General features: G+C 44.1%; 1 protein-coding gene across 3 annotated transcripts in view; it reads right to left on the bottom strand.

The window, feature by feature from the left end:
* The window catches only part of DOCK5 (dedicator of cytokinesis 5), a 229,664-nt gene that overhangs the window by 126,513 nt on the left and 88,580 nt on the right, over positions 1–14,571 (bottom strand). For all 3 annotated transcript variants that reach the window (XM_519666.8, XM_009455048.5, XM_063816247.1), the window contains exons 4-5: positions 12,891–12,946; positions 9,673–9,769 (exon numbers count right to left, since the gene is read on the bottom strand). In XM_519666.8, coding sequence (XP_519666.2) covers positions 9,673–9,769; positions 12,891–12,946 — 153 coding nt within the window. The remainder of the gene's footprint in view (positions 1–9,672; positions 9,770–12,890; positions 12,947–14,571) is intronic.

Here is a 14,571-nt window from a genome sequence, read left to right as displayed (position 1 = left end):
CCTTGTCTGCCAAGTTTGTCCCCCAAGGAAGGATGAAGACAGTCATTCTTCTCTGATTTACTGTGCCAAGTGAAATCTGAATAGACAAGCTATAACACACCAAAGGAAACAATTTCCCCATTCACTTCAAGGAGATGGACTTTGTTGCTACATTCCTAAGAGCGTTCTAAGCAAGATGTTTCACATAATAGTTGGTCCCTGACACTTCATGGGTTTTGGGGGAAGCATATGAGGACAGGTGAAGAGAAAACCAAACACTCACCAAAAGAGCACAGGCTGGCCGGGCGCAGTGGCTCACGCCTGTAATCCCAGCACTTTGGGAGGCCGAGGCAGGTGGATCACCTGAGGTCAGGAGTTCGAGACCAGCCTGACCAACACGGTGAAACCCCGTCTCTACTAAAAATACAAAAATTAGCTGGGTGTGGTGGCAGGTACCTATAATCCCAGCTACTCAAGAGGCTGAGGCAGGAGAATTGCCTGAACCCAGGAGGCAGAGGTTGCTGCAAGCCAAGATCACACCATTGCACTCTAGTCTGGGTGACAAGAAAGAAACTCCATCTCAAAAAAAAAAAAAAAAAGAGCATGTGCTAAGCTCCTCTGAGGCTCTATTTTCTCTCTCCAGTTGCCCTCCTTCCAGCTCTTTCTTTCCTGAATCCCATACTGCCCAGGCCCGGCTGTTGTAGAAGCCTTCTCAGTTATCTCTCGTCATCACTCACTTCAGCCTTTTCTGCATTATCCGCCACTGTCACATCATCCAAGAATTTCTGTGACCCTCTCCACAAAAGAGCACAATCCTGGAACACAATAGGGACTCAAAAACAAACTTTGACAGCTTAAATTTAAAATAACACTATGTAATACTCTGCTTTCAATGTGAGTGAAGAATGGCTCCACAAAATAAAGCAATCTAAATTTTTTTCAAGATAGCAAAGATATTCCTGCATTTGCTTAAAATTTCTCCCTCTTCTACTTGGAGATACGGAGATACCCGAAGCCTCACTTTTTGTAGTTTTAGTCCAAATATTTATAACTTTTTTTTTAATGGAGTCTCGCTCTGTCACCCAAGCTGGAGTGCAGTAGTGCAATCTTGGCTCACAGCAACCTCCACCTCCTGGGTTCAAACAATTCTCCTGCCTCAGCCTCCCAAGTAGCTGGGATCACAGGCACACACCACACAATGAGATAACTTTCGTATTTTTAGTAGAGACAGTGTTTTGCCATACTGGCCAGGCTGGCCTCGAACTTCTGACCTTAGGTGATCCTCCCACCTCGGCCTCCCGATGTTTATAACTTTTTTTCTTTTTTTAGAATGTCTAGAGATAAACACGAAGTCACAAGAAAAAATAACTTTGCCTTCAATACTCACAGGAAAGCAGAAGTATTATAGAAATTTGAGGGGCCATTTAGATGATGGCCCAGCTGCAATGGGTATCAGAAAACCTGGACTCTATTCTTCATTTTCCCAAAGAATGCAGACCACAGGGATGGGTAGAATGGTTCATGCCTATAATCTTAGCACTTTGGGAGGCTGGGGTAGGAAGACTGCTTGAGCCTAGGAGTTTGAGACCTGCATGGGCTAAAGACTCTGTCTCTACAAAATGGTAAGACTCTGTCTCTACAAAAAATAAAAAATTAGCCAGATGTGGTGGTGCACGCCTGTGGTCCCAGCTACCAACGAGGCTGAGGTGGGAGGATTGCTTGAGCCTGGGAGTTTGAGGCACCAGTGAACTGTGACTGCACCACTGCCCTCCTGCCTGGGTGGCAGAACGAGACCCTATCTCTGAAAACAAAAAAAAAAAAAACCAAAAAAGAGAAAAACAATGCAGACCACAGTCAAAAACCCTTTCTCTGGTCTTCTACCATTCCATGTATAAAAGAATCAATATTCACTCTGTTCACCAACCTTTCCTCTTCCATGCAGATTTTATGACTTACGGGGAAACAGGCTTGGCTGAAAGTACGGGTACTTGGCTTCTATCTCGAATTCTATCATTAACTTGCTATGTGGCTTCGGGCATATTCCCTCTAGGGTAAACTCATATGTAAAATAAAGAGACTGGCACTAAAATCCATTCCCAAGGATAAGCGTCTTTGAGTCTATGACTGAGACATTAAACTCAATTACTCCTCCCAGGCAGCTTCCTGATTAACTGCATCTGACTCTGATCATCTCACTTGCTTGCACACTCAGTTGGCGTTGAATCAAATTTTCCCGGTGTCGAGCTCATTGCAATCAATCTCATGCCTTTTCCACGTAGCTGTAACACCTGGGTCCAGATGGGGTGTTTGGGTCCTTCTGTGTTCTTGAGCTACACTGACTCCCGGGACCCCGGGAAGAAGAGAATTCCCACTGCCCCAAACACGCTTCCTATCCATTCTAGTGCCTTTTCTCTGTGTCAGATAAAAGTGCAGTCTGACCAGCAAAGGTCTGATTTTTAAAGAAACCATTCAAGTTAAAGGCCATTTTTTGCCTCCTGAAGGAAAAGAAATCCTGACAGCCAGGCAACCAGGTCAGAGGAAATCAAAACTGGAAAAATACCCAAAGCACCACCCATGTCTGGTGCCCATCAGTCAGTCCCACGCCACATCTTGGCTCTCTTGTTAGAGCCACACTGAAGCAGGGCTTGCAACTCCCAGATAAAATGCCCTGACAAGAGGACAAAGTTTGCTATGGGAATTTTCTGTTCTTGGTAATAAGGAATAAGATGCTGGTTTCAAACCATGAGACCAGCTTAATTGTACTTCAGAGATTACGTTCCAGCAGCCAGTAATAACCACCGGTTCAAAGAGATTAGAATCCAGCAGCTTTAAACTGCCTGGATATGCGATGATGGGAAGAAAGGGCCATTCAGTGTGTTCTGCAAGTTCCCCTACCCCCTCTTCCCAGTTATAGGCATTTTCTGCTCCTGATTTTTCCAGAACTATAGACTGCCACAGGGTTCTTTATTGCTGGCAAATTTTAAGTGAGGGGAGATCAGTCCTTTGTACAAACTACATGTTAGCAATTAAATTCACTTGATTGGCTGGGCATAGTGGCTCACACCTGTATCCCAGCACTTTGGGAGGCCAAGGCAAGCAGATCACCTGAGATCAGGAGTTTGAGACCAGCCTGGCCAACATGGTGAAACCCCTTCTCTACTGAAAATACAAAAATTAGCCAGGCGTGGTGATGCGCACCTGTAATCCCAGCTACTCCGGAGACTGAGGCATGAGAATCGCTTGAACCCTGGAGGCAGAGGTTGCAGTGCACCAAGATCTCACTACTGCACTCCAGCCTGGGCGAGAAGAGTGAAACTACATCTCAAAAAAAAATAATAATAATAAATTCACTTGATTCAACACTATGCCTTCAATACCTTCTATCACCAGAAAAGATCTTCTATCTCTTTTCCATAAGGAGTAGGATTAGATCCAGTCTTCCAAAGTTACACGAACAAAACAGCCCGATTGACCACAATTCACTGAACCCTTTCTCCCATGGGAAGATGAGGAATAGCACGAAACTAAATCTTAGGGTGAGATGGTGCACAGCGTGTTTATGGCATCCAAACACCTTAGAATTTCCAGGACAGTCCTGTATTTGAAAACTCTTGCCCTACTGTGTCCACGAATACACTGCAATTCTTCAGTTTCAAGACCAGATTTTTAGTTGAAAAAGTATGATCCTTTGACTTGAGATGTAGAATTGTTTATATTCAAAAAGTATAACTGAGTTGTTATCGACAAGATAAAAGTTAGACATTACACGAATCCGACCATGTCTAAGTCACTGCATGGGCATCCGGCCATCTAGCAGGGGGATCTGCCCTGATTCCACCTCAGCCGTGTGGAAGCAGGAAGAGGTGTTGACAGAAAGGAAAAGAGGCCAAAGATCAGCTCGCTGGATCTGCTTTCCAAGGCTGGGAAGAATAGTGGATAGAAAACCTGAAACCCATCGACCTAGTTAAGTTACTACGGGGCTGGAGGGAGGCTAGACATTATCTGCCCACCCCTTCTGCCCGAAGCTGGAAGATGGGGAATAACCACAGTAGGTGGGCAACTGCACCCTTACATGACCTCAAGGCAAATGTCACTAAATCTTCTAGTGTGATCCAGCTCTTCTCTTACACTTCTCATTATCAATCAGCTCTTTCTAGGAGCAGAGTTGTGAGGGGTTAGTCAGGGGCTGTCATGTATTGACCACAGTGTGACAGGTACTACCCTGGGTTTTATACAGATTATCCCGCTGAATCCTTACAGCAAATTTGCAAGGCATATAGCACATAAAATCCCCACTTAAGAGAAGAAAAGAAAACTTAAGGAGATCAAGGGACTTGTCTTAGGCAGCAGGATCAGCTAGTAGCCTTCTGCATCCAAGTTCTTCCTGTTTTGGTTTATTTTCAGTAACTATTACTGGGTTTGTCATTTTTTCTGAATATAATAGTACATACCCAGTAAGGGAGAAGCCAGAACTTAAGAACTAGGCAGTCTGTCTGACTCCAATGTCCAAGGTCTTGGCACGTCACCAGGAGGCCTCCTTGATCACAATGTTCCCTCCTTTCCTGAACAACCAATGAAAATACACCCAGTGACTAGTTCCAACTGAGGCACAGCAGTATAGGGAAAGACCATCAGAAACTGCCATACATTTGCAGTTTCTCTGTATTTTGGAATGACCCGGGCCTCCTGGACTTGAATTTAAACCAAGCAGGTTCTCTATGTATGGTGAGAAATTTAGCTTGGCTGCTGAGTGCTCAAGGCCACTTTGCCTAAGATAATTGTTCCAAAGGAAGCGACCTTGGATAAGGGGCCATACAGAAGGGAGCTTCAGAGTCTCGGGCAGGCAGTCGGGTAAGAGGGAAGCTATGCCAAGGCTTCCCAGAGGGAGGGTGTCCAGATGGCTACTGCTTCCAGCTAAGATAACATCAAAAGCACATGCTCCCATTGGCGGAGTCCTTGATGGTCTGTCAGCAGCATAGATCACAGCCACTCTCTCTTTCCATACTCTCATAGTTGTACGCAGTCAACACGGCAGCTTTTACATCAACTTTTGCAGAGGAACAACATCCAGCAGACTTGAAGTGTTCAAGTGACTTGCCCAAGGCCACAGAACTGGTCAAAACAGGACCCGCACAGGATACTCAGCTTCCCAATTCCTGGGCCAGTGTCTGTCTCCTAAAACCCGCCTCCTCTCCTGAGCATAAGGCCAACACCCACTGGGGAAGACAATCCAACAGAAAACAATAATAATATACCTAAGGAACAGAGAGACCACGGGGGGAGTCATCTCTTCTCTCCACTTTGGATAAGTGGGTTCACCTCTGTTCTGTGTACATACTCTCCTCCCCTTTAAGACATATTTATGATTATTCTACATGGTTACCGTATAACTGCTAAAAATAAGTCACAGCTAGGCAAGTATTTTTCCTTTCTAGAATAATCACCAGTGTCTACATGGCTGGGCTTAATCTGGTTAGTGGATTGCATTTTCCCCTCATATGAGACTGTGGATCCACAACGTAAATTTCTGGTGAACTGAGACTGAAAAGAACAAGGAAATGTACTATAGAAATGTGGGATTTCTAAGACATCACAGGTATCTTTTTTTTTTTTTTTTTTTTTTTTGAGAAAGGGTCTTACTCTGTCACCCAGGCTGGACTGCAGTGGTATAATCATGGCTCACTGCAGCTTCGACCACCCGAGCTCAAGCAATCCTCCCACCTCAGCCTTCTGAGTAGCCTAGATTACAGGTATGTGCCACTGTGCCCAGCTAATTTTTGTAGAGATAGGGTCTTGCTATGTCACCCAGGCTGGTCTCAAACTGCTGGACTCAAACAATCCCGCAGGCTTGACCTCCCAAAGGGATGGGATTACAGGCGTGAGCCACTATGCTGGCCACAGGTGTCTTTAAAGACATCAAACAGAGTGTCTGGTGTTGTAATCTACAGGAGGAAATGCAAGAGAGAAATAATACAAGTATTGCTACATACTAGTAAAATCTGTATCTATCTTTACATGGACTGAAGGAACTTACAGAATCAGAAAGCAAAAACATCAATAACAGCATACAGCGGGTGAAAGGAGATGGGACACGAAAACCAGAGATTTGGGTTTTCACTTGTTTCCTAGTGAAACATAATATTGAGGTTTGCTACTTTGATACAGAAATGTTTCAGTAAGAAGTTCAGAAATTCTGCCTCAAGTGAACTGTCAATGCTTTAGGAAGGGACAGGAAAAAAAAATAAAAGAGAAAGCCACAATTAATACTAGGATGGTACAAAAATAATTGTGGGTTTTGCCATTTAAAGTAACGGTGAAAGCCGCAATTACTTTTGCACTAACCATAATAACAAATCTTAGTGGACTGTTCCTTACTGGATGAGCATGTATCAAGAGCAGAAGCAGGTTTCTCAGTCCTATCAACTGACTGAGAATTTCTACAAAGAATGTCTTTTAGTCAATCAACAGCGGCTATAAGACATTTTAAATTATTCACAAATACCAAAATAATTATGTTATTAGATATCTAAATTAAAATGAGAAATGTGCTGCCCTCGAAGAGGGGATGGCTTTTTTTTTTTTTTCTTCTTTTTTTTTTTAAACGGAGTCTCCCTCTGTCTCCCAGTCTGGAGTGCAATGGCACAATCTTGGCTCACTGCAACCTCTGCCTCTCGGGTTCAAGCGATTCTTCTGCCTCAGCCTCCCGGGTAGCTGGGACTACAGGTGGCCATAACCACGCGCAGCTAATTTGTGTATTTGTAGTAGAGACAGGGTTTCATCATATTGGCCAGGCTGGTCTTGAACTCCTGTCCTTGTGATCCGCCCACCTCGGCCTCCCAAAGTGCTGGGATTACAGGCGTGAACCACTGTGCCCGGCCTTTTTTTTTTTTTTAACCAAATTCTGCTACTACAACATGAAACTCTCCCACCAAGGAAATGCTCAACAAGACCTTATCACCTTTAACTACTAAGAGATTTTGGCAGCCAAAATACATGAGTCCTAATTCTTCATCCCCGCTCACTTTTTTTTTTTTTTGAGACGGAGTTTCACTCTTTTCCCCCAGGCTGAAGTGCAACAGCGTGATCTTGGCTCACTGCAACCTCTGCCTTCCCAGTTCAAGCGATTCTCCTGCGATTCTCCTGCCTCAGCCTCCCGAGTAGCTGGGATTACAGGCACAAGCCACTACACCCAGCTAATTTTTGTATTTTTAGTAGAGAAGGGGTTTTACCATATTGGGACAGGCTGGTTTTGAACTCGTGACCTCAAGTGATCCGCCCTCCTCAGCCTCCCAAAGTGCTGGGATTACAGGCACGAGCCACTGCACCTGGCCCCCATTCACTTCTTTCTTCAGTCTATTCAATGGTAGACCTGGCACAATTACTTGTGGATGTGTAGAGGACATAGGTAATAAACTGGGCACACCAGTTGTGTTTTAGCAAGAAAAAAAGTTGGCCTCACTCATACTCTCCAGTCTCATACATCTTTAAAAAAAAAAAAAAAAAAAAACTCTTTTCCCAATACTGATTATCTAATGCATTTCAACACTCAACAATTTCCAGAAAGAACATGTTAAGGAACCAACCCACGTACATGCAATTCCTCATCCATCAACCTTGTTACATCCACCCAACTAACTAATCAATAAACCAGAACCAGAGAGTACTCTCAATATAAGTGCAAGATGATCAATGAAGGCCACGGGGCTGACAGGAGTGTCTCCATCCTCCTTGTGATTTAGCAACTTAATGTGCATTCTCTCTTCAACTAAACATAAAGAGATCAAAAGATCACCTTTATTATGAAGCAGTGTGCTCCAAGGGTCAGATGATGAGTTTAGCAGTAAGTGCTTCTATTGTCCAGAGGGAAACGTTATAGATTGCTATGTTTAGAAAATACAATATGAAGAAGAAAGTGTCTAAACAAGGTCTTGAAGAATGACCAAGTAGAGAAATACCATGTGCTTTTCCACCAAAGGGGTTGGTGATTTCTACTGCTGTGATTAACCAAGGGAAACAACAGCCCTGAATGAAAGTGAAATATCTTCCATGAACTCTTAGAAGTTATGCCAAAATGAGCTTTTGATTACTGCCTTCAGTATTTAGGGTCTAGAGTGAGGTATTCCCAGTAACTTATTAAGATTGGCTTTTCAGAGTTAAAATGAATCAACACATGACTGAACAAAAATTGAGACAAACAAAGCCACATAAAGAAAAGAGGAGGGTTCCCAGGCCATCAAGTCTGGTCTACAACCTCCCTGAATTTGTACACACATCTAACGAGAGAATATACATTCGCCATAGGAATTTCTGGTCAGCCACAGAAGGCTGGAACCCACTAACACAGGCAAGACCCAGTGATGCTGAACTACAAGGGCTATAGGCAAAGAAGCAACTTTAGAATAAACAGTCTTTGTGGGCGGGGCACAGTGGCTCACGCCCGTAATCCCAACACTTTGGGAGGCCAAGACAGTTGGATCACTTGAGGTCAGGAGTTCAAGACCAGCCTGCCCAACATGGTAAAACCCCATCTCTACTAAAAACACACACACAGAATTAGCCGGCCATGGTGGCTCAAGCTTGTAATCTCAACACTTTGGGAGGCCAAGACACATAGATCACTTGAGGTCAGGAGTTCAAGACCAGCCTGGCCAACATGGTGAAACCTTGTCTCTATTAAAAATACAAAAAAAAAATTAGCCAGGCGGGGTGGCACACGCCTATAGTCCCAGCTACTTGGGAGGCTGAGGCAGAATTGCTTGAACTTGGGAGGCGGAGGTTGCAGTGAGCTGAGATGGTGTCACTGCACTCCAGCCTGAGTGACAGAGCGAGACTCCATCTCAAAAAAATAAATAAATAAAATAAAAAGTCTTTGTGGATTCCAATGTTAACATTAAGGAAAGAGCTTTCTACACTGGAGATGAGGCAGGCTTGCTGCCAATAGACTTTGAGCATCCTTGGTCTCTTGCAAGACAGCTGTTCTCAGTTTGATCATGTTAAATGCTAGATTTACTTGGTGCTGATTCCTGCACACAACTTGAGCTTATTGTTTATTACGGAGAGGATGTGCTGGCTCCTTGTAATTTCCCTGTGAACTGACACACTGTATTAGCATTATGAGGTCAAACCAGTGTTGGGAGAAAGAATACTGTGAGTCTGCCCAAAAAGGTGACTCTCAGACCACAACTTAACACTATTCAAGTTTCTGAGTCTGTAAGGTATGTGGGCCAAGGTAAAGAATGTCATCCTCATGCAGCTGAGCCCTGAAATATCAACAAATTTCAGTTCACTGGTATACATGAAGAGGCTAAGAGCATGACTCAGGTTCCTTATTAACAAATTAATAATAATTGCACCTACTTTATAGGAATGTTGTGAGGATTCATAGTTTCTGGCACTTAGGAAAGACTGCAGAAGTGTTTGCAGTGATTATTATCATTAGTACTTTCACAATCAGCATGTTTATCATTTGAGAAAAGACTGCTAGAATGATTACGCCCACTTACTCCACTACCCGCTATCAGTGACCCAGCTCTGGGGAAATGAGAATCTGCTGCTTATCAGCCTTTGTGTGATCCAGGGAGAATGCATCCCACTCCATGAAGTCAGCCAATAAGGGGCCAACACCCTGCAAAGGACCTACAGGCTGAGGACCCAGAGTGACCCTGGGGCTCCAAGCCACAAGGGGAAACTCACCACGTAGAGCTTTCGCCAGATGACAGCCCATTCTCGCAGAGTGGATGTGAGCTCCTGCACCAGGGGGAGCTCGCCAGGAATCACGGTTTCATGCTGCCTACAAAGAACCAAACGAGGGTCACTTTCTTCTAGGCTGATCAGCACTGCTTTACTTGATGGGGATCAGACTTCCCAACGTTCAAGGTTGAGAATGAAGCTGGTTAGGCCTGGGGGCAGGAGTTGTGCAGGGGACTTTATCGCATCCAAGCATCTGGGAGAAGAGAAGGAGAGTAAGGCAGCACAGTCCTCAAAATGGGCTCCGTTCCTGGAACTGAATGAGCCTGTGGCCCAGCCTCGACCTCCCCAGTGTAGATTTCTCCAGGAGACTCGATTACTGAGCCAGGCTGGCTTCAGTGATTCTCAAAGATGGAAGCAAAATATGCAGCATTTTAGCTGGTTCCACCAAGCAGCTGTTTCATTTGGGAGGCTGGATGGAAAGGTGTGTGTGGCACGAGTGTCCTGGGGCTGTGACTCCACCCAGGACCTGGTTGGGGCAGAGGCCAGGGTAGAGGTGGGGGGTACGGAGGCAGCACCCCTTTCTGGAATAGTCCCATGTTTTCTTCTCATCTGAGTTTCACAACACAGAAAACGTACACTTAACAAAATCCTTGCTTATTCACAGAAGACTCTCATAAAGGTAGGTACTACATTTATTCACAGAAATCCTCTCTGGCATTTTTATGATTAGCAAAAAGAAAAAAGGAGAAAGCAAGAGCAAGCAAACAAATTGGAACTGGTGGTAGGACTGCCAGGCTCAATGAGGAAAAATATAGGAGACCTAGTTAAGTTTGAATTTCTGGTATAGTAAGATTTTTTAGAATAAGTGTGACCCATGAAATATCTGGGAAATGCTTACTATGAAAAATTACTTACTATTTGAATTGCCAATGTAACTGGGCATCCTGTACAACCCTAATTGGTGTGAATGTGCCTCCCCACCTACGTTTCCTCCAACATGGTGGGTGGCAGTGGAGGCAGCCCACGGCCCACCGGAAAGAGGACTTCTCTAGCAGGGCAGGAGACCTGGTTTTTGGTCCTGGTTCTGCCACCAAAGAGCTGTACGGCTTTGAGGACATCTTGACCACTTGTCTATGAAATGATGGTTCTGCCATTTCTTGTTCCCTGTGCTGTATCTGGGAGTCTGGAGCGATGAAGACCTCTGTGCTCTTGGTGGGCCCTTCGTCTTTTTTTTACTGTTTTGGAAATCTTCTGAACTTGACCCAGCAACAGTTTCAATGTGTTCTGATGATTGGTTGTTAGTCAGAATGAAAATAAGGCCCTTTGGTAACAACACGGAAATTAGAATTGACGACATACACCTGGGAGATAACTGTCCTGTAACAAGACTGTTCTCATTTAACTATGAGTTTTCTTATCCTGTCACTTCTTGTGGAATCAAGAAAATTATGTTCCAAAGAAATGATGTTGCCCTATTATCAGTTACAGACCAATGTTGCATACTACCTATGAATTTCCAGTGGTTTGCTTTGTGAAGAGGCTTAAATTCCCATCTGTGAGGCATTTTGGAATGAGCGGGTTTGAGGCCAACGCTCATTTGAAAGATACTACTCAAAAAACGAAAGGACAAGAGTCGTCGGCTCCCACACAAAGTAAAACATGTGAACATAATTTTAGCAGTGTTAATAAGGAGCAATTATCCACAAGTCACTGCAACAAAAACGCCTGTGTCATAACATCCTCTCCTCCCTGAGGCACGGGAGCAAGTGGCACATACTTGCCTGGGAACCAGTTTCATCAATTCTGCTGTTGTATCGGTCCAAAGATGAGGAGGAATATCTGTTACCAATTTCACCGCCTTTTGGAGTTTTGGATAACAGATCTATACCGTGACATTTATACTTTTTAAACAGTTAATTTTAAGTGGAATTGCCATTCTAATTTTGTGAAATCAAGTTCATACAAAATAAAGCTTGCCCATCATAATTAAAAAAAGAAAAGAAAAGAAATGATGGTGCTGAACTACAACTGGGAATGCTCTTTCTAGCTGTGAGGCTGCGTGGTTCTGTGACCCAGCTGTCCACTCTCTCCTCGGCCCCACTCTCCTCTCCATCAGCCCCAGGATTCCAGTCCTACCCCAGCCTCTCCGTACTGCCTCCAGAACTCTCCTGTCCAGAGACTCACCATCACCTAAGTGACCTCTCTCTCTCCCACTTAGACTAAGTAGCTCACTCTTCTTAACTGTCACAGAGGCAGTACTTCCCAGGACAAATGAGGTGGGCAAGATGAGGTGGGCAAGAAATACGAATACCCAAAATATAGCAGATCTTATCTTCAGGGCACATTTGCATACATTACCTCATTCGAATCGCATGACAAGCTCATGATCAAAGTAAGGTCAGATTGTTTCCCCTAATATGCTGTGAAAAACCCAGGATCCACTTGAGGCTAAATGATTCATCCAAGGCTCACAGCTGGTAAATGCAGGCTGTCGCTTAATCATCTCTCTCTCAAGGATCCTGAATTGGGGGCTTCTCAGATCTTATCAGTCAGAGTCCCAAATGTTCATGTGTGCAAACATACATACACACACACACACACAATCAGTGAACAGGTAATAAATGTAATGTAGAGGCAAAAACCCTCAGTTTTTGCTACTTCTGTGTTTAGTATTCTGGAGAAGTAATGGAAAGGAGGAACAATTATAGAAAGAGAAGACAGAGGAAGGAATTGTATGAGTGAAAAGTTTTTCTTCATTTCTCTCTCATAGGAGAAGTAGAGCTGATGAGATGACAGAAATTTTTTATATTTTATTTTTATTTTTTTTGAGAGAGAGTCTTGCTCTGTCACCCAGGTTAGAGTGTAGTGGTATGATCTCAGCTCACTGCGAGCTCTGCCTCCTGGGCTCGAGTGATTCTCCTGCCTCAGCCTCCCCAGTAGCTGGGATTACAGGCACCCATCACCAAGCCCAGCTAACTTTTGTATTTTTAGTAGAGATGGGGGTTTTACCATGTTGGCCAGGCTGGTTTCGAACTCCTGACCTCAAATGATCTGCCCACCTCGGTCTCCCAAAGTGCTGGGATTACAGGCGTGAGCCACCACGCCTGGCCTGAGATGAGAGAACTATTAACGTACATAAGGCATTAATGCCTTAAGATTATCATTAATGATAATGTTACATCTTCATCATTTTTGGGGAATCTTCCTAGCTTGGAACTTACCCCAGGTCTTCCACAGTTGCCTCTTTCAAATGGATATATGTTTCAGGGAAAATGCCCTACAGAGAAAAGAATTTTGGTTATATGGCCATAAAAACAAAACAAAAAACCAAACAAAAACACCTCAGCCCAAAGTAAAGAGAATAAATGGGAACACCCAGGCAATAGCTAAACTCCTGAGATCAGGTTGGCAGGACACCACTTATGTTGACTGGGTACCTCAACAAAAGCATGGTGAAAACATCAAAAAGGTAGAAATTAAAATTTGGGTTGAGAGCGTAGGATATTTTGTGAATGAAGAGGCAAACATGCTGTGTCAGCTCAGAGATAACATAATGGGAAGGAGTGTAATTGTGAACTCCTAAACCCCTCAGATGCTACTTGCCATGAGATGCTTCCCATAAAGGGTTTCACATAAGGGGTGACATGGAAACTATGCAGTACTCAGTAGCCCATAAAATAAGTCATCCCTCAGAATATGCAAGGGGTTGGTTCCAGAAACCTCCTTCCCACAAAACATATACCCAAATCCACACATACTCAAGTATGGCACGCAGCCCTGCACAACCTGCATGTACTTTTACACAGGTTTCATGTCCCAAGAGTATTGTAATTTTGATTTGCATTTGGCTAAAAAAAATCCATGTGTAAGTGCTGCAGAGTTCAAACTCATATTTTTCACGGGCCAACTACATAGTGATTTTTCTAAAGTAGTTCCTCTCAGCACTCCCACTTAAACCAAATGCACTCAAAATCAACGGGTGTTAGTTACCTGGTTATTTTCAGCACCTCACAGTGTCAAACTGCTCTCCATTCTATATCCCTAAGAGGCAGTTCTACATCAGTATTGTAACACTGCCCATGGGGAAGACTTAGGCCTGGAAAGACCTAAGAGAAAGAGGAGAAACTGGTGGATAGAAATCAGAGAACGGAGGACCAGATCTAACCAACAGGAAGCCAGTCCCAGATGTGAGTGTTATGTGTACCAAAGCTTCTGCTGTTTACTGTGTGATATGCTCACACATAGAGGAGACGTCATCTGGAGACAGTGATGCTGATCTGTTTCATGGTATCTCACGTGGAGCTTATAGCTGGCACTGTTGGCTAACTGCTCCCAGCCCTATTCCTGGAAGAGTTGGTGTGAACTCCATGAACATGACATGTCAGGGGTGGCTGATCATAAAGGTGGGAGGGGATGTCCCAGTGCCCGGAGGCATATATACCCACTGATCCTTACTCCACTCAGACAGGAAGCCAGTGAACATTGACAGGGTTGTTCTTGTGTCCAGTTGCATGTGCTATATTTGTCTGTACAACACTCTGCTTTCTCTCTTTTAATCCGTTGCCAATAAAACAGGAAACAGCAAGAACATTTGAGATTAAACTGCCCCTAGCATTTGTGATGACAGAGTGGATCCTGCACGTGCTTCCCCACCAGACACAAAGCCCCAAATAAAAAGTACATCCCTTCTCCTCCTCGCTTTGAGACGGGGGCAGGCGTGGGGAATATGAGTGTGAAAGCATGATTCTAATCCCGTTACTGATGAGACCAAGAACACACAGAGACACAAGGTGACAATGACCTCTTTCATTATGGAGGTGGGATTCAGAACCATTTTGGAAAACTGATCAAATAATTGAAAACAAAAATTAAATGTGTGTCTACTGTAGGGCACAGTAAACA

This window comes from Pan troglodytes, chromosome 7, assembly GCF_028858775.2.
Source record: "Pan troglodytes isolate AG18354 chromosome 7, NHGRI_mPanTro3-v2.0_pri, whole genome shotgun sequence".
Taxonomy (NCBI): Eukaryota; Metazoa; Chordata; class Mammalia; order Primates; family Hominidae; genus Pan; species Pan troglodytes.
This window is presented reverse-complemented; position numbering and strand designations above follow the sequence as displayed.